The sequence below is a fragment of the Macadamia integrifolia genome, unplaced genomic scaffold (assembly GCF_013358625.1).
Source record: "Macadamia integrifolia cultivar HAES 741 unplaced genomic scaffold, SCU_Mint_v3 scaffold456, whole genome shotgun sequence".
Taxonomy (NCBI): Eukaryota; Viridiplantae; Streptophyta; class Magnoliopsida; order Proteales; family Proteaceae; genus Macadamia; species Macadamia integrifolia.
This window is the reverse complement of record NW_024870455.1, coordinates 25,662-50,062: the sequence shown is the minus strand read 5'-3', so window position 1 is coordinate 50,062 and position 24,401 is coordinate 25,662. Positions and strand designations below refer to the sequence as shown.

The 24,401-nt window shown below is 40.5% G+C and overlaps 1 protein-coding gene across 1 annotated transcript; it reads right to left on the bottom strand.

The window, feature by feature from the left end:
* Nucleotides 1-24,168, bottom strand: LOC122068745 (NEP1-interacting protein-like 2). Its single transcript, XM_042632628.1, has 5 exons — nt 23,642-24,168; nt 1,223-1,401; nt 969-1,052; nt 575-739; nt 1-466 (listed from the first exon to the last, which is right to left on the bottom strand). The coding sequence occupies exons 1-5, from the start codon at nt 23,871-23,873 to the stop codon at nt 341-343; spliced, it is 786 nt and encodes a 261-aa protein (XP_042488562.1). The 5' UTR covers nt 23,874-24,168; the 3' UTR covers nt 1-340.
* Between the last annotated feature and the right edge of the window lie 233 nt (nt 24,169-24,401).

Below are 24,401 nucleotides of genomic sequence, written 5' to 3'. Positions count from 1 at the left end.
TACATAAGAGTAAAGAATCACCGCCTCGATGGGAGAGTATTATTTCCCACTCATAAGGGATTCTTTATTATTTTCTCCCTCCTGCTTTGACCACGTGAGTCCTACATGTGGATCATATCGTTTTCTGCACAAACATTGGTGTGGCACGCTGATTCCTCCCCCCACACTAAAGTCATGAGGACCGCTTTCCTATACATAATTACATGCACACAAACCTATACTACAACGGTATAAACCGAGAAATAAAACATATAAACTAGAAGAGCATTGGATGAAGGCTTCCAATGCTGTTATGAGGACGACCAACACTATTGACCCTTTCTATACATAAAACTAGAGATTACAACACATCCTGTCTGCAAACCGGGCACGAACCATGTCCGAGAAGCCACCTGTCTACGCATGCCAAGTGAAACGTGTGGTGGCACTGTGGCAAGCTCCTAACAGACTCCCCTACTTCAACATCCTGTCATTATGCCAATAATTAGCAAAAAAATAACAACATAGAGACAGAAGGTTAAAGAATTCCTTCAGATGTAATATAATCCTCTTGTCTTCATTGAAATATATGTACCTGCAAACAAATTGTGCAGCAGAACGTATCACCATATTTTTCCTTCTCTTCATCTGTGAGCACATGCCATGGCAGTTTTTCCAATGACTCCACTGACAACCCTCTGGAGGGCAAGTCGCTATATATATCATAAATCTCATCATAACTGATGTTAGCAATTCTCACCTGGTCGCATTAAACAATCCATTCAAATGGCAAACCAAACTATCATTTTAATTTGACATGTTAAGCAAGAATAAAACAGGAAACATCCTCTCCGGACAGCGGGGTTGAAGCTGTGTACATTATAACCTTCCCCAGACCCTGCAGTGGCAGAAGCCTCGCGCACTGGATACACCCTTTTGATGTTAAGTAAGAATATAAGCATAAATAGAACTTAAGAGAGTAACACAACCTGCCAACGGTAGGCTGTATACATTGTGGGAGCAAATTGTTCCTGTACAAATCTCCCGTGGAGAAGTTCCTCAACAAAATCTGCCTGTAAGGCAACAGAATGGAAAGTTAGATTTAGGCCAAGGATCCCAAAACCATCACTCCATAAGCATTTACAAAAAAAATGAAGCACATGTATATAATGGCTGTAAAATTGCAGGCACTCATATGCAGTCATGAGTAGAGGAAGGACCAGACAAAAACATATTTACCGACCATAGATGATGAGCTCCGAGAGACAGAATGCTCCGAACACCAGTAAGCACGGGAAGCTTCCAGAACCTCCACAGAGAGGATAGCCCCAGCAACAGCTCCCAGTCCAGCTCCGCGAAGAACACCGCCGTCTGAAGCTCGACCTGCTAATGCACCAGTGACAGCTCCTGTGAAGGCTCCAGCTGTATGAAAAGTTGAGTGAGACCAGGATAACAATATCATCATAATTAAAGTAATGTTAATGCCATGCAATAGTAACTTATTGGGAAGAACTTGTTTCCATAACTTATATGAGGTAACTTCATTGGTAGTTTATGAGAAAATGTTGTCCACATCCTCAAATACTCATCTATCACTATGCAGAGATTCAGCACAAACCAATTCTCCCATAGGAGACGTGAAGTTTTGAAAATCAGTTGATACTTAACTTTGAGAATACAAGGTTGAAAGTCCTAGCTGGTGGGCCATACAATAGAAATGGGGAATAAACTTGACATGTGGTTAATTCAATCCAACAGTTGATTTGACCAAGAGATTCCTCCAAGTGGCTCAAGAAAGTCTGGACCGTGTAGAGAGGCATCCCAACACAGGCCATGTAGGAAACAATTGCCCTAACATATTACACTTACCCTATATTTGGCAATACCTAAAAAAATAGAATAAAATAGAACCCAAAGCTTATGTGCTTAAGAACTGAGTCACTGATCATCCTGATATCAGAGGGTATTTCAGGCAAGTAACCACCACCAGCTGATTTTTAGGAAGACAGGAACTGAAGATGATAACTGGTAAATGTTAAGAAATTGAATCACTTTTTTTTTTTTGGCTAACGACGGGTATCTAGTCCCGTGGGCCCATACTGACCCCACAACCACATGGACATGGTCATACTGGAATTGAATGAGAACCATTCAACTTTCATTGAAAGTAATGAAGAGACGCCTTTGTGAGTGGCCCCAAGGAGGTAAGAGGAGTTGAACTCAGAACGACATGCTTCCTGAGGCGAAGGTCCCTTTGCAGATACGGCTGCCCTTACTTGGTTGGACTAGCATGACTAGCTTTGGAAGCCAAGAGCCAAGAAGAACCGGTCCAGCCCAGGGTTTTGGTCCAACAAAGGTTGGAAATAAAATTAGTAGTTACTTAGTATTTTATTTCATGCATTTTATTTTCCAGATTTGAATGTAAGAGTTAGGATTTATTTCTTTTGCATTAGTTTCCTTTTATGGCTATTTTCTAGTTTAGGCTAGAGACTATGTTAGTAGAGTTTCTAATTTCATGTCTTTATTTTCTATATATTGGCTGTAGTCGATAGACATGTAGAGAATGATGAATTAATTATTTTGGTTGAAGTTGTGGTTATGCTTGGTCGTGTGAATCTCCTCCCTTCCCTTTGATTCTTCCCTTCTTCCCTAAGGCCCCCATCCCCTGACGCAGTTGGGTGATGGAAGGGAGCTCTTTGATTTAGAAATCTCTTTTATTTACTTTCCTTTTTTAGAGTTAGCATTAGTATGGTAGATTTTCAATGGAGTGAGATTTTATTTCTGTTTCAATTAGATGCAATATTTGTTTCAAATAGGAAAGTAGGTCTATTTTCAGTCTTTAAATAGATTTATTGAACTCAACTGAGAATTAGATTTGAAGTTTTGATTTGAAATTGAATGTTTGCCTAGCCGAAGCTTTGGCTGCCGTGACTCTCTCTTTTCAGATTTTTTTCTCTTCTTCTTTCCCTCTGTTCTTGTTCTCCTTCTTTTCATTCTCTCTAATGCTGGCCGAGCCCCCCCCCCCGTTTTTGGGCGACAGTTTCAGCACCAAACAAGGGATCGATCTCTATCACCTTTCATCTGTTGGAGCTGAAATTTTGTGCGAAGATTGCTCTTCCCTAAGAGATCAAAGCCCCCCAAACTTTGGTTCCGGAAATCCCTCATCATAGGGTAGAGTTTCAGTTGTAGGTCTGGACCAAACGTCACTGTAGAGCTCAGTTTCAGTCTCTTGGAACCCCTGGATTGCTTGTTGTCTAAGGACACTTTTGATGGTTTTAGTAGAGCTGTGAGTTGCGACCTCTCCTTTGAAATTTCAGACCCAGCCAATGCCTAAACAGTGAGTTCTCCCTCCCAAAGTATTGTTGACTCTACCGCTGCAGCCTATTTCAAGGTTGAAGAAGACTCCTAATCGTTAGTTTTCTTATTTCTTCTTTCCTGATTAATACCCTTCTTTTAACCCGTTATTTATACCCTGCCCTTCAATTATTTGCCATTTCTAATCTACCCCTTCCAAATAAATACCAATTACCTTTGTGTCCAATCCTCATTTAGTTAACATATTCTATTATTTACAAACCTGCCACTCTTTATTAGAAACCCCAGATTAATTTCCAGAACTGAGATTTCTTTGGAATTAATTCCAAAGCTGACCCATTCAGTTGTTTCACCTTAAAAGGGGGTTTAAAATTGTGCCAAAAATTACACATTTGCCATTAATTTATTGAGTATCCAAGTGGGCCCTAAGCGATCCGATTTCAGTCTTTGGAATCCAGATTCGCATCATCCCATCTTCCCTACGGCCCCCCATCAACTTGGTATCAGAGCCGAAGATCCCATTCCCCTTCTTCCTTCCATCTTCTTCTTCCTTTCCCCCTTTCTTTGTTTCAATTCTACAGAAACTGAGGAAAAAAAATAAGTCGTGACTCTGTTCAACACAAAAGAGTCGACCCAACCCAAAACCCATGTCAAATCCTAGTCGCTAGGGTTCCAGCAAACAGAAAAAAAAAAAAAAAAAGAAGGGTTGAAGCAAAGACGAGAGAGTAAGAGTTAGCAAGCCAAAAACAGAAAGAGAGAGAAACAACAGAAGAAGTAGAAGATAAGAAGAAGAAAGAGTCCAGGAAGCATTGAAGAAAAGAAGAAGAAAGAAGATGAGAAGAGAGAGCCGAGAGCCAATCCTACCTGGTCCAGTCGCTATTCTGTCGTTGTTCAGGTCCTGGCCTCCAAATCTGTCGCTGTTCCTACCAACAGAGAAGAAGACTCACGTCTCCCTCTCAACCCACAATTCCTTCTTTTCGATTTAATTTCCCCTAATCTTTTTCCGGAATTTCCAGTATTGCCCTTCGATTCCCCACTTATCCCTAATTGTCCATATTTTACCTTATCTTTCCAAGTATACCCCTGCACCCACATGTGACATCCTTTTGGAACTTAAATTGAATTTCAATATTTACAGTTCTGCCATCCCTATAAAAAATAAAATAAATAAAAAAAAAAATCCAGAGATAATTACCATTCTGCCATTCTCCTTTAAGTTTTCATTTATTTACTATTTTGCCATTACTCTTTGAGTGCTATTTTGTTAATCATCACCATGATAACCAATAGTGAAGTTGTTCAATAGCTGAACTCTTATAAAGGAGAAACTTATACAAAAATTGATGCTCTCACTACCATTGTACATCCTTTAAGACAATGATGGAATCTATGCAAGTTTCTATGGGATCCATGCAAGTTTCTATTGATCATTTGGTGGCAGCAGATAAAGGAAAGAGTTCCATTCAATCTGAGGATTCTTCCAACACCACTCCACAAGATCCGTCACTACCACTACCACCATTGCCACCACATCATACACCACCACCACCACCTCCACCACAATACGGAACTAGTAGATATGATGACGGAGCAGAACGAGCAGTAAAATTGGATGTTCTTGATTTTTATGGAGACAACAATCCATAATTGTACCTTGACTGGATTCACAGCTTAGAGACATTCTTCAGATCGTATGGGTTGACTGAGACCCGAAAGATCATGTTTGCAGAGGCTAAATTGAAAGGCACAGCCCGAGTCTAGTGGGTTAAGCAACAGCAACAGAACCGAACCCAAGGCATTGGTTTAGTCACTTCTTGGGCTAAAATGCATGAAGACTTGAACCGGAGATTCTTACCTTCTAATTACAAGCAACGCATGCATCTCAGGTTTGCATAGTTGAAACAAAAGAATTTGATCATTGAAGAATACATTGCGAGATTTTATTATTTAGCCACTAGTTCTGATTTTGAGTGGGATGATGAAGTATTAGTGGCACAATTTGGCAATGGTTTGCACCCTCAACTTAGTGTTGCCCTTGCATCTAGTCGACTGCTTACTATGGAAGACGCCGTGCAAGTAGCGTATCAGGTTGAGGAAAGTCTGAAATGCCCATACAATCGGAGAAATTTTGCAGATACTTTTCCTCGAGTTACTAGTTCCATCCTGCAACAGCCTCCTACCCAAGAAATGTCATCTAGCAAACCACAGGCTAACGCTACATCTATGGCCTCTTCACGACCTAGTCGCACCTCGACATGTTTCTAAAATGTCATCGTCACGGCCTACTCATCCATACTCACCCTCTCGGCGTGGTTCAGATAAACCTTCTAATGCAACAAAATTTACAGTTCGGTGCTACTCATGCCATGGATTTGGACATATCAGTGCTTAATGTCCCAGCCATTTGGTTGCTTTTATTGATAAAAATTCTCCTATACCATATATTCCCGAAGAGCAACTTGGTTTTGACACAGTTGATTTAAGAGAAGAGCGTGCGCCAGGTGAAGTCAATGACACTCTCAGTGATGAAGACCAACATCCTTCTATGTCATTCGTTATGTGTTGACCACTCAAAAAGCCACTGACAATGAAAATTGGCGTCGCAGTAATATTTTCCAGACTCGTGTGAAGTGCAATGACCAATTGTTGACCTTGGTCATTAATGGAGGTAGTTGCACTAATGTTGTCTCTGAAAACGCTGTTCGTAAGCTAGGATTGAAGACAGCCACATCCAAATCCCTACAAGGTTACTTGGGTGAACAACGCTAATCTCAAAATCACAGATAAGTGTTTGGTCACATATTCTAATGGTGGATTTAAGGATACAGTCCAATGTAACGTCCTCCCTCTGAAGGTGTGCCATATCCTTCTTGGTTGTCTTTGGTTGTTTGACAAGAAAGTACAGCATTGTAGCTATGCCAATACCTATGCTTTCAAGCATGCCAACAAGACTATGAAGTTTCATCTTGCCAAAGATCTCCTTGAAATTAAGCTCAAGAAGATGGTGGAATCGTTCCTCATTCAATATATTCCTTCAAACGGTCTCCTCGGTCCTTTTCCTAACTCGACGGAGTCTAGTTCTTTTCAGATGAGAGTTGATGCAAATACGGCTGTCCTTACCTGGTTGGACTAGCATGACCGGCTTTGGAAGCTAAGAGCCAAGAAGAACCAGTCCAGCCTAGGGTTTTGGTTCAACAAAGGTTGGAAATAAAATTAGTAGTTACTTAGTATTTTATTTCATGCCTTTTAATTTTCAGATTGGAAAGATTTATACTGTGTTTGGGTACCCTTCTGCTTGTTTTTTAACATGGACAACAGGGGGAAAAAAGAGAAAACAGGAAACTTTAGAAACAAAAGGTGACTTTGAGAACAGTTTTTTTTGTGTGTGCGTGTGAGTGCACTTCACAATTTTTGTACACCATATAAATAGGGAAAATTTCTATCACTCGATTCACTCCCCTATACTTATCTTATATTTACTCATACTCCCTTGCACTAAGTTTCTTTTTTGATTCCCCAGAAAAACAAACTGTCACCTCTCTTTCTCCCGTACTAATTCTAAATCACTAACTTACCCTTGCTCCCCTCCCCTCCCCTCCCCTCCCACCGCCTCTCTTCCATAGCTCCCGCCACATTCTTGTGGATTAGTGGAACAAATGAAAATGTTTCGTAGAAGCAGCAGACCTGATAAGTAATCGGTGCTGCACCATAGGAAACAACCAATTTATAAGAGAATTTTTTAGCCTTTACATGTATCTGTAGAATCACTAACCCCAAAAAGGTATAAATATCTCCAAGCAGAAAGCAAAAAGAATATACATAAACCAAAATATGTCCATAGGTCCTAGTTCATACAAATGCACCTAGCAAGACAACTCCCTGATCGAGGAGAGAATGAGAGCATGGGGGTAAGCAGTTTGCGAGCCACGCAAAGGCATTCTCTGCTGCTCCTGGTTCTTATAATCCCACTGATAATGTGGGAACAGAATGCAGCCCTCTTCCCAGATCCATCTGCACACAAGCCATCAAACCCCCCCCCCAAAAGCAATGGTGATAGGGAAGTCGTGGCACTGAGGCTTGACCATAGTTGTCAAGGCGTTGCCTAGGCGTCCAGGCGGTTTGCCTAGGGCCTAGGCGACAGTCGCCTTATTACACTGCATGTCGCCTTGTGTTTGGCACTTAAGATATTATTCATAAATAAGAAAATACCTTCTATTTGAATCCAATAAAAATAGTTTAAAAATCAAATTCCGAAAGGATAAAAAGTCAACCCCCAGTCTAAAAACAAAAATTGGATTTTGGTTTTCAGGGCGATTTTCAACTTTTAAATGCTAGGGTTTTTCTCAATTATGAAAATTTTATAAATTCTATCATGTTAAAACATTGCTAAATACCAAAAGTCCGGTAAAATAATCTTTTGTTTTGATATCCATAAAATTATTTTTATTCAGACGATTTTAACAACATTCACGCACTTAGAATAAGTTTGAGCAGAGCATAACATTGTCATTACAACTCAGATTTAAGTAATCTTAGACTTGTTAGAAAACTGATTTTATGTTATAACTAACACAAAAAGTCTCATGTAAGAATAAAATCATTTGACCAGTCAAACTTATAACTTAATATGACTTATTGTTAATTTTTTATGATTTAATGTGGTTAAATGTTGATTTTTAATGACTTGATGTAGCTTAATCTTGATTTTTTATGATACAAGGTATATATATAACTTACTAAATAATGTTAGAAAATAGGGAAAATAAAAAATAACACTTGGTAGCCTTGTTCGCCTTAAGGCAGGCGCCTTCTCGCCTAAGCACTTAGACAACCCTCCACCGCCTTGGTTTCTCCTTGGCACCGTGACAACTATGGGCTTGACAGATCTACACCTCTTGATGTTCCCGTTAAAGGCCCTCCCGGAGTCGATCGTTGCAAAAGTTCAGATAGGTGAGGGCACATTTGATCCACTGGTCTCAACTTGAATGTCTACATAGTTATCCAAATTGATCCCATCACCACCATTTTTTCTGCCTCTGCACCCCCCAATTCAGCAAACTTTTCGGCAACATCAAATAAATTGGTTTCACATGCTATCCTCCAGCAATCTCCCCAGCGACCCATTCCGAGTTTCTGAATTCTCTACTCCTAAAACACTTCAAATTATAACCAGGGGATGACCCATCAAGAAACAAAAAGGAAGATGAATCAGGGGGCACTAACATAGTTAGTAAGTTCAAGAACGGCAATTAAACAGGCCATATGGTAATAATACTTTTCAAAAATTCGACACAATAAAACACGCACTGCAATGATACAGTACGTGTTTAATACGGTTGCTATGTAAAAATCCGGGAGAAAAAATATAGGTATATTTTGGTATTAAGAATGAACTAAAACTGACTGTTTATAACTAAATTCTAATATCCCATGCTTTCATGAACACCTAAATCCAATATTGGGAATCATTTCTCAAATTTTTTATTTTTACATTTAATATTAATTAACATGTCTATCATAGCAAATGTTAATCCATTAGCCACTTTCTATCATAACAACTAATAGCATATATTTGTCAAAATAATAATAATATGTGGATAATTATTTAACAAATTAAAATATCATCATTGATATTATCTTATCAAAGAAAAAAATCCACAACAACCCCTACTGATCTAAATTCTAAAACTGGAATCATATCACGTATAGGCCCATTCAAATATTCAATAATTCAATCGTAATAACCAACGGCAGATTCGTAATTAAAGTAAGATTTTAAATTCGGTGGAAAATTGTAATTAAGTAGACTTAATAAGCTAATGGATAGGAACAAGAGGGTGGACACATAAGGTATTTGATTAATAGATTTAGGACAAACTTGGAATGAAGTTAAATAAAGGGTATAAGGTAATAAAGGAGAGAGGAAGGGGCAATATGGAAATAGGGATTGGAAATTAATAAAATAAGAAAGGGAGAAGCGTGTCATTCACATTTTTCTCAAAATTAAGAAACGCACGGCCAAGAGAGAAGCTGGCCTCACGGAAGAGACAACCGCGAAGAGGGGTGCCGGCCTTTCGAAGGGCATCGGCGAGGTGGCTGTCAGCCAAGCATGGATGGCAACCTTGTGGGTTACAAACCTTGTAAAGCTTGCCAAGAAATCACCGTGACAAGCGATTCGATCAGAGAGGAAACATGTGATCTAGCAAGGATCTAGAAGAGAGCATGGCTAGGTCAGCGGCACAAAGGCACTCTAACAGTGCAATGACTCAAGGGTGAGCAGCTACAGGCCCAACGAGCGTCGGCAGAAGGGAGGAGGAGCCAACAAACCATCCTGGGAGTATGTCGGAGCAATGGATGGACGGCTACATAGCTATACCCAATCAAAGCAGCAACTCGAGGAAGAGCAGCGACAGGCCCAAAGGATGCCGGCGGAAGAAGGAGCCAACGAGTCCATCAGGGAGGATCAAAGGATCCCGGCAAGACCATCACCAGATCTGAGTCAAGGTGGGAGTGGAAAGAATGGGAAGACGGCAAGGGGTGGATCACAACCTCCTGGACGTGTGAGACTTGAGAAGAAGAAGAAGAAGATGAAAAAAAAGGTTCAGAGGGAGAGGGTGAAGAAGAAAAGAAAGGAGAGGGAGAGGGAGAGGGAGAGGGAGAGGGAGAGGGAGAGGATGAGACAAGAAGATGGGGATGGGGATGGGGATGGGGAGGGGGAGGGGGAGGGGCTCAACGTGAGGTTAGGCTGCTCCAAGCAGCGGCACTTCTCTGGAGTTCTCTTGAGCGTTAGGTCTCGTGAAGAGTGAAATTTTGAGAACTCAAGAAACTTAGCTAAGCTGTATTGTGACTATAGTCCTCCACAACAAAAATTCTAAAACACACTGATACAAACTGCACCACTTCTTCTCGAGGAAGACTTTAATAGTGACTATGATGAAATGGTTAACAATGAAGACACAGGAAACAATATGTAGCATTAGTTGATGACCCTAGAAACTCTTCCTTAGGCAAGGAAGGAATAGTAAGCCCATGAATAAGTGTGATAGAGATGCCCGAGAGAGACTACAGGAGTAGGGTGCCACCAGAAGGGGGTTGTGGGAGGGGAGGGGAGGGGAAGGTAGCAAGGGTAATTTAGGAATTTCAAATTCGCAAGGGAACAAACGAGGTGAAAGTCTACTTTCCTGGAGGAATTAGAAAAGAAACTTTGAATAGGGGAGTTTGAATAAATAATTAAAGGGGAGTGAAGAGAAATTTTCCCTTAAAATACTCACGCAAATTACAAGGGTATAACTGTAATTTTTCTTTAAACATAAATGGGGTCTAAAGCAGATGGCAAACAATGGCCTTGCCATCTCTTACTCTCCTCCATATCAGCTAAGTTTCGAAGAACAGAAAAATAAATAGAAGGAACCTGGCTCATTTGCAGTAGAAGACAAATGGAATTTAGCCATTGCATGCACCAATACTTATTACATTGACTTCCAATTTACAGAAAACAAGAGTTTCAGAAGCACCACTTTGGGTTCTCAAAATGGATCCTGCTGCTAGAAACCATTAGAATCTTAAAACCCAGTTTGCGTTAAAGCTCAGAAGGAGAAGGGCTTTGACACACCAACTATTGCTTGAGGTCATTCTAACAATATACACCACATTCTCAAATATGCAGACTATCTCAACCATATGGCCCACCATGTATTAGGATTCTCCCCTTGTTTTTTCAATTGTCCTTTTCTTCAAATAGTTCAAAACAAAATTGATTTTTTCAAACAATTTTAAAGCATTATAACAACACATGGGAAGCTAGACTGGCATGGAATTTAATCAAAATTTCGCCTGTAGGATCCCTACCTCTTTACATATATTTCAGAGAGATCCGAAGTCCTCAATTGTAAGGATAGTCCACCTGAAAAACCTTGAAAATCCAAGACATACATAACCAAATGGCCTAGCAATCTATCAACTGGTTATTGGAAGTAGCATAAGCAAACAAGCAGGAGACATTCAAATATAAATGGTCCTTCTATGCTCCAAATCAACACCTGTATCAAGATGTTAAAATATCTTCCTTGATCAAATGAATCATGATGTTTATTTTGATTTGGCACTCAAACTTCCTTTTTTATTATTAATAGTAATTTGGAACTTAAGTTTGATAGTCATTCACACACACAAAAAGCCCCGGAATCAACATGTTTTAACAATAGTTAAACCCTAATCATGCTCCAAAGACTATAACATTCTCATATACAATAGGCATCACTCAAGACACTCCTCTAGGCTCCAACTGCCTAGACTTTTCCCTAAGGTAACCAGTACACCAAGTGCCTTCCAGCCAACTGTACTCAAAAGATTCATCACACCAATAACTCCCTACCCTTAAGCAACTGGTGAATGTCAGTGAGAGAGTAGCAAGCAAAAACCATCCAAATAAATGATGTGTACGCAAACCACCTTCTTTTAATATACTCACCTGGGTAACATTCGCATTCTTCTCAAGTATCAAATTGATAGGATTTCATCCCGCTAGCCACAATAAGTGGTTAAGTGAACCCAGACATATATGTGGGCATGGAGAGAGTTGGATTTGGTATTGCAACTGCCGCCACCCCTAATTGTTAGGAACAAAATTACGTTAAAGGGACAAGACCATCTCTCTCTCTCTCTCTCTCTCTCTCTCTCTCTCTCTCTCTCTCTCTCTCTCTCTCTCTCTCATCCACTTCATTTTCTCCACTTAAGCTTGAAGAAGTGAAGTTGAATCCGTTGCTACAGGAACTAGATGGAGCACCGATTGTTGTTATGAAGGGAAGCAAAATACGTTAAAGGGCCAAGTCCACATGATGTAGATGCACATTATGGAAGGAGATATGAGAGGAAGAAGGGTCCAGCCAAGAAGGCCAGCCGAACCCCCACTTAGTCCACTTGAGTGGCTAAGTCATTAGGTATAAGGGCCCATTGAGCCCATCGGCTAGGGGATATTTAGTAGTTGGCTTTTTAATTAATTAGAGGTCCATTAGGCCTATCGATTTTATTAAGTGGTATGTCGAGTCTAAATTGTCTTAGGAGTCTATTTATTTTCCACATAGGTTTATTATTCCTAGTTTTAGTATGAAAAGGTCTTGCCCTCTATATATAGAGGAGCTTATGTAATCCTAATTTTCAGATTTAAATAAAGAAATTGCAGTCATTATTGTTTTAACAATTAAGATAGTTGTGGGTGAGAAGCCCTAGCCGAGACAGCCACTCCTCCCCCGCATTCTCTTATTTCTTTTATTAATTCCTGCAATCAGATTTCAGTTTCTGTTTACTGTTACAGCAGCCACCAATCTCAGAATTCAGACCCGTCCTTGGAGTCTATCGATGTCTTTTACTGGCCAACTCAAAGGTTCAATCAACAAGGCCTTTTAAGGACTGGTTCTACTCTCCAAGGGGGCCACTCGATCTCTGCTGGAAGGCCATCGGCTTCTGTTCACTGTTGGTTCCTGCAGTTCTTGACTTTCTCTCTCCTAGATCAGAAATCAAGAACCTCTATAACTCTGCAACCAGCCGTCGGAATCTGTTGATATTTGGGGGTTTTATTCCTCACAACTGGGCCTACAATCGACCAGAAGAACAGCTCCATTGGAGCTACTCACAGCCAGCCGCACCTCTCTTCTTCTCTCCCAATCGCAGGTTTCTCTCTCCTCCCTTTTGGGACAGGTTAGCTTGGGTCTTTGTTCCTGTTTTTAGGTTATATTTCTGGGGTATTGTTGCTGGTTGTTTCTGTGTTATTCCTCTGATTTTCTATCAGCTATCCTTAGGCTATTGACCTATTGTGGAACTGTTAATTGTGTGCTTGGGGTTAACATTGTGGAAGTTAGTAATCTCTTACCAACTTCTGCATTAAGTGGTATCAGAGCTATGGCTCAGACAGAAGAACCCCAACCCACCATTCAAGATGTGATAAAAGCAATCCAAGCCTCATCTACGAGGTTGGATGGACATGACCGACAGTTGGCTGACCTAAAAGAGAGTACTGTTGCTCACTCTAACACCCAACCAATTGTAGCTCAAACTAATGTTCAACGTACTATTGATTGCATTGGTAATGTTCCCAGAAGAGCCACTATGCAACCTAGAAAGAATGTCCCAGCTTGGAATGAGGAGTATGATGAGCATGACAATCAACTTTATCAACTTGATGATACATTCAAGGTCAAGTTAAAACTGAAAGAGTACAATGGGAGACATGATCCCCTCTACTACCAGAACTGATTAACTTCCTTTGATGACTACTTCCGGTGGTACCGCATACCTGAAGAAAGGAAAGTCCAACTAGTTGTCACTAAGCTAACTGGTGGAGCTAAGGACTGATTGATCCGCAGTCGTCAGATGCCTCATAATTGGGAAGACTTGAAATTTATCATCAATGATAGATTCTTACCACCCACCTACAGACGTCGACTCTACGATATGCTGAATACTCTCAGGCAATGTACTATGACTGTAGGAGATTTTATTGATCGTTTTAATGAACTACTTTCACGAACTGCTCATATCCCGTTTCAAACTAGGGTTAAGGTACGATATTCGTGAGAAGCTTGGTGTGATTGAGATACCCTCTTTAAGTACTTGTTTTGACAAATCACTAGAAGCAAAGGATCTGATCAAAACAACCTCCAGAAGGTATAACTAGCCAACTGACAACAAAAAACCATATGTACCAACCAAACCCACTGGATTTCCTACCCGAGCTCCACAAGATACACAGGATAAGAGGAAGGCTCCAATGGGGAGGGAGAGTGGATCTGTGACATGCTACAACTGCGGAAGAACTGGACACATGGCAAAATTCTGCCCTAAGCATGGATGATCCAACTCCGTCATCAGTGCCATCAAATCCAACCGGTATTTACAAATCCACAAACCTCAGGATGATGATTGGACTGTTAATGTTGCAGTTAAAGGTGAGAAGGATGAACTGGAAGATGAGTTTGCACCAGAGAATGATGATCCTTATGCTTATGTCAATGTGGTTGCAAGAATCCTAGTGGCTGAAACTAAGGGTGAAGACTACAGGAGGAACAATATCTTCTATTCCTTAATGTCTAGTGGACCTCACAAAGCTCAAGTGATTGTGGACAGTGGAAGTTGTGTGAATGTGGTATCTCAGGCCTTTGTCATTGACGAGAAGCTTAAGACTGAACCCTATCCACAACCACACAAGGTATCCCTTCTAGACAACACCATGGCTATAACTCAACGATGTTCTGTCCCATTGAAGGTTTCAGATTATGAAAAAAGTGTGTGGTGTGATGTCATCCCCATGGTCCTCACCGATGTACTACTTGGAAGGCCTTGGTTATATGACAACAATGTACTAGTGGGAGGTACTAAGAACCAATGCATCTTCGACCACAAAGGCAAGCCATTTATTCTAAATCCACTCAACATACCTCAAGTAAAAGACAAGTTAAGGGCTACCCAACTAAGGAGACAACATGTCTTAAAGAAAGTTGCTAAGACCTCTTCCAAAACAACCACTGAACAAAAAAAGTAACTATGCAAAGAAAATTTCAGCAAAAAGAACACTTTGGACAACAAGCTATGTGTGCTGCCTCATAGAGAATTCCTGACCATTAGTGAAGAAACCGGCCTAATCATAGCTCTTGTCACCAAGATTGTTGAACCGGTGATAGAGGTAAAACATCCCCCACAGATCAAACAATCACTTGCTGATTTTTTAGATTTGGTGCCAAAGGAATTGCCTGATAAACTACCACGATGAGAGATATTCAGCATGCCATTGACCTTGTGCCTAGGTCAGTACTCCCTAATCTGCCTAGTTACCGCCTCAGTCCTACAGAGCATGCCAAGCTCAAGAGACAAGTGGATGACTTGTTAAAGAAAGGGTTCTTGGTTGAGAGCATGAGTCCACGTGCACTACCAGCCCTATTGACACCAAAGAAAGACGGATCATGGCATATGTGCATTGACAGCTATGCCATTAATAAAATCACAGTAAAATACAGATGTCCCATTCCTCGTTTGGATGATATGCTTGACATGTTAACAAAAGCCTCCATCTTTTCAAAGATTGATCTACGAAGTGGTTACCATCAAATTCGAATCCGTCTAGGGGATGAATGGAAAACAGCCTTTAAAACAAAAGAAGGCCTATATGAGTAGAAGGTTATGCCTTTTGGTCTCACCAATGCACCTAACACTTTCATGAGGGTGATGATACATGTACTACGACCCTTCATCGGCAAATTTCTCGTAGTATACTTTGATAACATACTAATATACAGCAAAGCACAAAATGAACACTTAGAGCATATGAGACGTGTCTTAAGAGTACTACGGGCAGAAAAGTTGTACATCAACTTGAAGAAGTGTTCCTTTATGCTGCCCAAGGTCATCTTCCTTGGCTTATTGTGTCTTCACAAGGCATAGAAGCTGATCCGGAGAAGGTAAAAATTGTTGTTGATTGGCCTATTCCAAAGACCTTAACCGAGGTTCGTAACTTTCATGGTCTTGCCTCATTTTACCGACGATTCATCTGGAATTTCAGCGCCGTTGGAGCGCCAATTGCAGAATGCACAAAAGGGGGAAAAGTTCCATTTCAATGGACTCCGACAGCCACTAAAGCTTTCAACTTGATCAAACAAAAGATGACAGAAGCACCAGTGCTTAGACTACCCAATTTTGATCTTATGTTCGAAGTGGCTACTGATGCATCCCATGTTGGGATAGGAGTGCTTATGCAAGAGGGCCATCCGATTGCCTTCTACAGTGAAAAGTTGAATGATGCAACAAGAAGGTACTCTACTTATGACCTAGAAATCTATGCCATTGTTCAAATACTCAAGCATCAGAGGCATTACATAATTGCCAAAGAGTTCGTACTCTATTCGAATCATGAAGCACTCAAATACTTGCACTCACAAAAGACCATTAGCGATCGGCACGCCAAATGGATATCATACTTACAAGGATATATTTTTGCTCTCAAGTACAAAGCTAGAAAAGAGAATCAAGTGGCTGATGCACTTAGTCGAAAGGTGATGATGATGATGATGATGAATACCTTCACAGTACAAAGTACAGGAGTGGAACACATCAAAGAAGAGTAAATTAATGATGCTGATTTTTCAGAACTATTCAACAACCTCCAAGGGGGAGGATGGGATGACAAATTTGCTATCCATGATGGACATCTTTTCAAAGGCACTCGCCTTTGCATCTCAAACACCTCTTTGAGACATCACTTGATTCGAGAGCTACATGGAGAAGGAATGGGTGGACACTTTGGCAAGGACAAAACATACTCCACGATGAAAGATTTATACTTTTGGCCTCAACTCTTAAAGGATGTACAGCATGTGATACAGAGATGCCGCACTTGTCAACTTACTAAAAGAGAAAAGAAGAATGCAGGATTATATACACCACTGCCCGTTCCACACTCACCTTGGCAAGACAAAAGCATGGACTTTGTCCTAGGCTTACCACCTACACGGGAAAGGTATGATTCCATATTTGTGGTAGTGGATCGTATTTCCAAGATGGCACACTTTATCCCGTGCAAGAAGACTCTTGATGCAAGTCACTTGGCCAAACTCTTTTTCAAAGAGATAGTGCGAATACATGGTCTACCACAGACAATTGTTTCAGATAGGGATGTCAAGTTCATGAACTACTTCTGGAAGACCCTATGGCTGAAAAAAAATACTAAACTCAAGTTCTCCACTGCATTCCATCCTCAGACAGATGGACAGACTGAAGTGGTGAATAAAAGTCTTGGCAACTTACTTCGATGCCTAGTCTGTGACTATGAAAAGACTTGGCCATCTATACTAGACATTGCTGAATTTGCTTATAACAGCTCTGTCAACCGCATCACAGGCCGTATGCCATTTGAGATTGTTCTTAGACTGCGGCCACAACGACCGGTTGACTTGGTACCTTTGCCACCCCAGGCCCGTATTAGTGTGGAAGCCAACGAGTTCCTTAGACACATCATGGAGGTATATACTGATGTTCGTCGTTGTATTGCTATTAGCAATGACGGATACCAAGCAACTACTAATCGTCATCGACGCTACGTGGAATTTCAGCCTGGTAATATGGTAATGGTTCGAATTCCACCAGAGAAGTTTCCTCCTAATACAGTGCACAAGCTCCATCCTCGGAACATGAGTCCCTACAAGGTCTTAAAGCGCATTGGCACTAATGCTTACATACTAGAGCTACCTCCTATTCTGAAGATAAACAATGTCTTCAATGTAGGATGTAGCTGATCTGACAATATATTTGGGACACCATTCTGATGAAGGTGATATTGAACACACCCTAAAACTTCCTCAATTTGCAAACCCCAAAGATGATGTCATTGAAGATGTTCTTGACAACAAATTCACCATAGTTCGTGGGGGCAGAGGGTACTACTCCTTCCTCATCAAATGGAAAGGTCAACCACGAGAGGATTGTACTGGGATCCATGCTGATGACTTTCAATGCCTTGACACGGGCACTACATGTCCCTTATCCATTCATCGGAGTTGAATGATTCTAAGAAAGGGGGAGCTGATGTAGATGTACATTATGGAAGGATATATGAGGAAGAAGGGTCCAGCCAAGAAGGCCAGCTGAACCCCTACTTAGTCCACTTGAGTGGCTAAGTCATTAAGGGCCCATTGGGCCCATCGGCTAGGGTATATTTAGTAGTTGTTTTTTAATTAATTAGAGGCCCATTGGGCCTATCGATTTTATTAAGTGGTATGTTGAGTCCAAATTGTTTTAGGACTCTATTTGTTTTCCACATAGGTTTATTATTCCTAGTCTTAGTATGACTGTAATTAGGAAGGTCCTGCCCTCTATATATAGAGGAGCTCATGTAACCCTAATTTTCAGATTTGAATAAAGAAAATTGCAGTTATTATGTTAAAAAAACTGAGATAGTTGTGGGTGAGAAGCCCTAGCCGAGACAGCCACTCCTCCCCCACATTCTCTTATTTCTTTCATTAATTCCTGCAATCAGATTTCAGTTTCTGTTTACTGTTACAGCAGCCACCGATCTCAGAATTCAGACCTGTTCTTGGAGTCAATCGATTTCCTTTACTCGCCAACTCAGAGGTTCAATCAACAAGGCCTGTTAAGGACTGGTTCTACTCTCCAAGGGGGCCACTCGATCTCTGCTGGAAGGCCATCGGCTGCTGTTCACTGTTGGTTCCTGCAGTTCTTGACTTTCTCTCTCCTAGGTCAGAAATCAAGAACCTCTATAACTCTGCAACCAGCCGTCGGAATCTGTTAATATTTGGGGGTTTTATTCCTCACAACTGGGCCTACAATCGACCAGAAGAACAGCTCCATTGGAGCTACACAGCCAGCCGCACCTCTCTCCTCTCCCAATCACAGGTTTCTCTCTCCTCCCTTTTGGGACAGGTTAGCTTGGGTTTTTGTTCCTGCTTTTAGGTTATATTTCTGGGGTATTGTTGCTGATTGTTTCTGTGTTATTCCTCTGATTTTCTATCAGCTATCCTTAAGGCTATTGTGGAACTGTTAATTGTGTCCTTGGGGTTAACATTGTGGGAGTTAGGAATCTCTTACCAACTTCTGCATTACCACAAGGAGACCTTGTAATAGCGAGATTGAAGGTAACCCTCTTCTTCCCTTCTATTAATTAATTTTAATGGTCATCCTCACTGGAAAAACGATCTTGCCTCCACTTTCAATCTGCACCTAGAGAGTACGCCTTGATCCAGCTTCCTTGAGATAGTCCCTAGACTAATCTGATAGCTACTAAACTACTTGATCTGATCTTAGAACTTTGATACACTTACTCGACCATTTCTCAACCTTAGCTCCGAATTCTTTGAACTTTTCAAAGGTTTCCAAGTTTTGGTGCATCAAGTAAAGTAATCGTCAATGAAGGTTACGAAGTACTCGTACTTAAATCTCACTTGGACATTTATGGGACCACATACGTCGGACATAATCAACTCTAACAAGCCCTCGACCCTCTTACCCTTATTAGAAAATGGTTTCTTGGTCATCTTTCCATATGACAAAGTTCACATATTAGATAAGGTTCTACATTTAGACTCTCTAAAGGCCCATCCTTTACCAATCTACTGATCACATTCACTCCAATATGACTTAACCTAAGGTGTCAAAGGTAAGTGGAGCTAACTGAAGCAATTTCCTTTTCAAAGTCACACTTGAAAACTCATTTGCTTTTAAAACAAGATTTAAGAAACATAAACCATTTTCTAAGCTACCAATTGCAGGAAGAACACCATTCAACGAATAGTTAAGTTGGAACTCCAATCCCCATCCAAAGGCGAACCTCATCCTTATGCAGTTTTTTTGTCAACCTGAAGCCCTGCAACATATTGCAAATGTAGGTGGTGGATCCAATGTCCACCAAAAAGGAGTTAATTAGTCCTTCAGACAAACCTAAATAATGAGGATACATGCAAATTCACCTTTTTCTATCTTCTTCTTAAGGGATTCTAGGTATGCATGACAGTTTCTCTTCCAATGTCCATTCTTCTTATAAAAAAATATTTTTCCATGTCTGGCTTCTTACCCTTCTCCACTCCCATTTCTTTTACCTAAAGGGTCTTACCCATATTGTTCTTCTTTTTACCTTTCAGCTTAGAGAAAAAAGGCTTCACTTCTATTGATAACTCATTTGCCTATCTACTTCTTTTTTGTGGCCTCTACTTCGTACAACATATTGCCAAGCTCTAGAAGTTCTACAAAGAACTTGTTCATATTATAGTTAAAAACAAAAGATCCATAAACATTTTGAGGTAGAGATGACATAATGATATCTGTTTTGTAATTAAGCGCGAAAGACATCCCCTAGGGTTTCCATTTCTTGGAACAAATTCCGCATCATTATCACATAATCAACTACAGAGTTCGAGGACCATCTTGATTCTATGGAGAAAGGTGGCAAGCTGGTGATGAGCATGTCAATTTTGTCTCCCATATAATTCTTCAACTCCTCCAATAATATCTCTGGCAATAGCCAGGTCTTTCACAGATTCGGCAATGGTTTTATTCCTCATCTTCACCAAGTTCGGGAAATGGAGGTTCTTCTTCCTCAAGTACGGACATCAAACCTTTATATCATAATGATTGATATATTTATTTTAATCATATATCATTGATATTCTCGTTTTCTCTTTCTTTCACCCTTCCATTTATCCACATCCCTCTATTTTCACTTCATAAACTATAATCAGATATCTTTTTACTCTAAAAACGATTTCACTTGCTACAATGTTATGATCGATATCTATAATGATGTACAGAAACAAAAATTAGCGTGATCCTTAACCAGTGGTTATAAAAGGGACATATCAAAAAATGATTACCCACACCTTAAGCTTCCCTTATAGCAAGGTGTGTATTTGGAACAATTCAAGCCTTAAGCGCATGACTTAACCTATCTAAGTTCCCCAAGCACATGGGACTGATTGATCACCCACACCTTAAGCATCCCTCATAGCGAGGTGTGTATTTGGAACAATTCAAGCCTTAAGCGCATGACTTAACCTATCTAAGTTCCCCAAGCACATGTTCGTCATGAAGACTTTTTGCCACTCCAGTCAAGTGCATACCCATGGTCTCATGGTGAATCATGGCATCATGAGGTAGCTCACTATAGCAATAAACCCTCGCTAACCATGTCCACGTCCTATCTCATAGGAGATGACTGTAGACCGTCTCACCGACCAATCACAGACATTATCCTATAGGCATTTGCCAGAACTGGCCCACAAAACCTCTACGTCCACCACCGACTACAAGAAGCTATAGGAATTCCACCTATCAGGATTTCTCATAAGACACTTGCTTTAGGTTGAAGGAAATGGGAACGCACATCCATACACAAATGAAACAAGACAAATGATACAATGTATCGTCATTTTGATGCATCAATGGTTGATGTCTTCCTAACTAATATATCGATGCATCGGATTCATAATGTTTGGTCGTACTTGAAAGAGATGTCCAACACAAAATCCACTACCTAACTTGGTGAATAGCAAGGAGAGAGAAAGTTTGTAATTGACTGAACAAATTCTGGATCAGCTGATCAAGTAAAATGTTTTAAAATATTCTAAAACTAATGATGCAGATCCGGGTTACAAAACTCGGACTCAGATCGCTTAGGACCCACAATAATGACAACATATCTTAATTTAATGGTTGAGTGAAAATCTTGTGATATCAGTAACAATCATGTGCATCATAGATAGCATGATAAGCGATGGGGACAACTGGGATAGGAAATTAGAAGAGGATGGGTATTCTATAATTGCCAAAGTAAGGAAAGGAATAATAGAACACACTTCAGGACAAGGGGGCTTTGTTGTAATAACCTCAAAATCAAGTCTATAAAGCAATAAATTAGCATATCATCTTCTTCCCGATAGAAAACCAGGGCCTGGAGGTAAACCAGAGCGCTTGCGATGGAGATAGCTTCTTCAATTCATATCAATCGAGCATGAAATTTCAGGCGTTGGCTGAGCACCTAGTGCTCTCTTGAATCCAACAGATAGGCTCTTCAATCAGCAAGCAAGAGGAACTGTTGACTCTGCAACCCAGTTCTGGCAGAAGTTAGGTTTCAGCCCCAGTTGTGGATCTAGTTTCTCACCACAGGAGGAGGACATAATGACCTGAAGTTCAAAAGTGTGAGTCGCCTAGTTACAGGCTACCTTTGACCCAAATCCTAGACTTGATCGATGGGTTTCAAAGTTCAACAACTCTCTTTTTTACACCTGAGATCACCGCCCAGAACAGAGTATGTACAGCAAGCAAAGAAGAAAAAAGAAAACAAGAGAGGAAGAGAAGGTAGAATAAAGGGATTGAAGGAAGGAAGAAGAACAGAATCAAAGATCAGCGGAGGAGGGGACGAAAAGCATGCACTGCACTCATGATTCTAAACCAAAGCTTCCTTCAACTATGCAATTCCAAGTCCCAAAAAAACTCCATTGTCTTACATGGCTACTTCAAGGAAAATAACAAGACAATTAAAGGAAACTAATTGAAAAGGGAAACTACTCTATATAAGAAACTAACACTCAAATAAACTTGACTCCCAAGCTATTTTAAAAGGGAAATAAGACAAACACAAAAAGGTAACTAAATAATGCTTTGCCCAACTACATCAATTAATATAATTTGAAGCAAGAGAACCTTATCCGCTTGCACGGCCACTAAGCCAGTGTGCATGCCAATAGGAGGCCACAAGGAGGCATCTGGACAGGGCAGCATGGTCTTTTCACGCCGGTCCATGTCCATAGTTGTCATGGCGCCAAGGCAAACCAAGGCGTTGGAGGATTGTCCGAGCGCTTAGGCGATAAGTCGCCCGCCTTAAGGAGAACAAGCGACCAAATGTTATATTTTATTTTTCCTCGTCTCTAACATTATTCAGTATGTTACATTTACCTTGTATCATAAAAAATCAACCTTAAGCCACATCAAATCTTCAACAATCAACATTTAGAGAAATGGTCTTGTTCTATGATAAGTTTGACTTGTAAATGATTTTATTTTTACATGAGACATTTTGCATTAGGATTCAAATTCTCACAACTCAAATTGATGGGATTTGATCACATAAGCCACAATAAGTGGTTAGTTGAACCTCAACATGTCTGTGGTCATGGGGAGAGTTATGCTTGGTATGGTAACTGCCACCACCTGTAATTGTTAGGAACAAAATTGCCTATTTGGGAAATTAAGAATCCTCTCTACGATATATAATTATGAGCTCTCATTCTACCACTTCATCTTCTCCACTTACGCTTGAAGAAGTGAAGTTGAATCCATCATTGCGGAAATAGGATGGAGCGTTGATTGTTGTCATGAAGGGAAGAACAATTCATTGAAGGGCTAACTCCACGTGGAGACCATGAGATTGAAGGTAACCCTCTTCTTCCCTTCTATTAATTAGTTTTGAATGACCATCCCAACAACAGGACGATCCTGCTTCCACTTTCACAAGATCCCTGGCATTAACTTTGAATATGAACAAGTGGAAATTTCTTACACTACTTAAACAGGAGAAAAAAACAACAACAGAACAAACATGAAACACCCCCTTCATCCCCTGTAATCTCAAACATAAAACACCACCAGTAATCACAAAACAATGTAGATATTGAAATGCAATAGAACAAATTCAAATTCTTGGAGAACTAGAAACTACGTACAATGAAATAACTAATAATATCAATATGAGGCTGAATTTAATCGCTCAATTCATGTAGAATTCAACCATATATTGCCACTCAATTTAAGACTATAAGAAAATGAAGAAACACCCGCGAAGTAAACATCGAGTTACCTACGGCAAAAAGTCCTGTAAGTGCTCCAGAGAGAACCGCTACAATAAATTTGGGAATATAGTGAGACATCCCATTCTCCCTGTCTTCGATTCCCCCTTCATCAGCACTTGACATTGCTGGAATGCGAGGGGTTGACACTCCGCTCGAAACCTGCCCAGAGCTGCGGCACAGTCGACAAAAACCGGAGCCGTTACGGAATCCATCACAGTTGCAGTAACGGACTACCTCCATCGACAAAGTAATGAATCAACCTAATATCCCCGACGGAAGCTATGAACCCTAATTTCTTCACGTCAATGGCGAACGTACTTCAAGCATGGACCCGTTTGACCAACTTTTGTGCCAATGTGTTCAGCGAACCATCATAATTGACAACCCCAACCTGCAGCTGAAACGTTAGGGTTTTCACGAGGGAAGGTACGAGGAAAATGAATGAAGAAAGATTTAAAAAAAGAGGTGCGTGACGCTCTGACTCGTACTTAATTCAGCTAAGAGATTTTCCTACACGTCAAGCAACCAGAGCACATGACAGATTGGATGAGAGTTGGGACTCAAATTTTATGAATAGGTAAAAGGGGTCAAATATGGAAAATAATCTTCTGTTTTTCTCATTCATATTTTTCCTTATTTTGTTATATGCAGAACACGACACGTGAACAACTTTAAGACCAATGCATCGGATATAATAATCCTCACCCAACCTTAATTGTTAGATCCTCTATTATCCACGTGTCGTGTTCTACATGTAGCAAACACAAG

Coding starts and splice junctions, on each gene's coding strand:
- LOC122068745 (XM_042632628.1), bottom strand. CDS start 23,873: ATGGAGGTAGTCCGTTACTGCAACTGTGATGGATTCCGTAACGGCTCC. Junction 1,402..23,641: donor TACAGGACTTTTTGCCGTAG/GTAACTCGATGT, acceptor CTTTTCATACAG/CTGGAGCCTTCACAGGAGCT. Junction 467..574: donor GCTGCACAATTTGTTTGCAG/GTACATATATTT, acceptor GCATAATGACAG/GATGTTGAAGTAGGGGAGTC.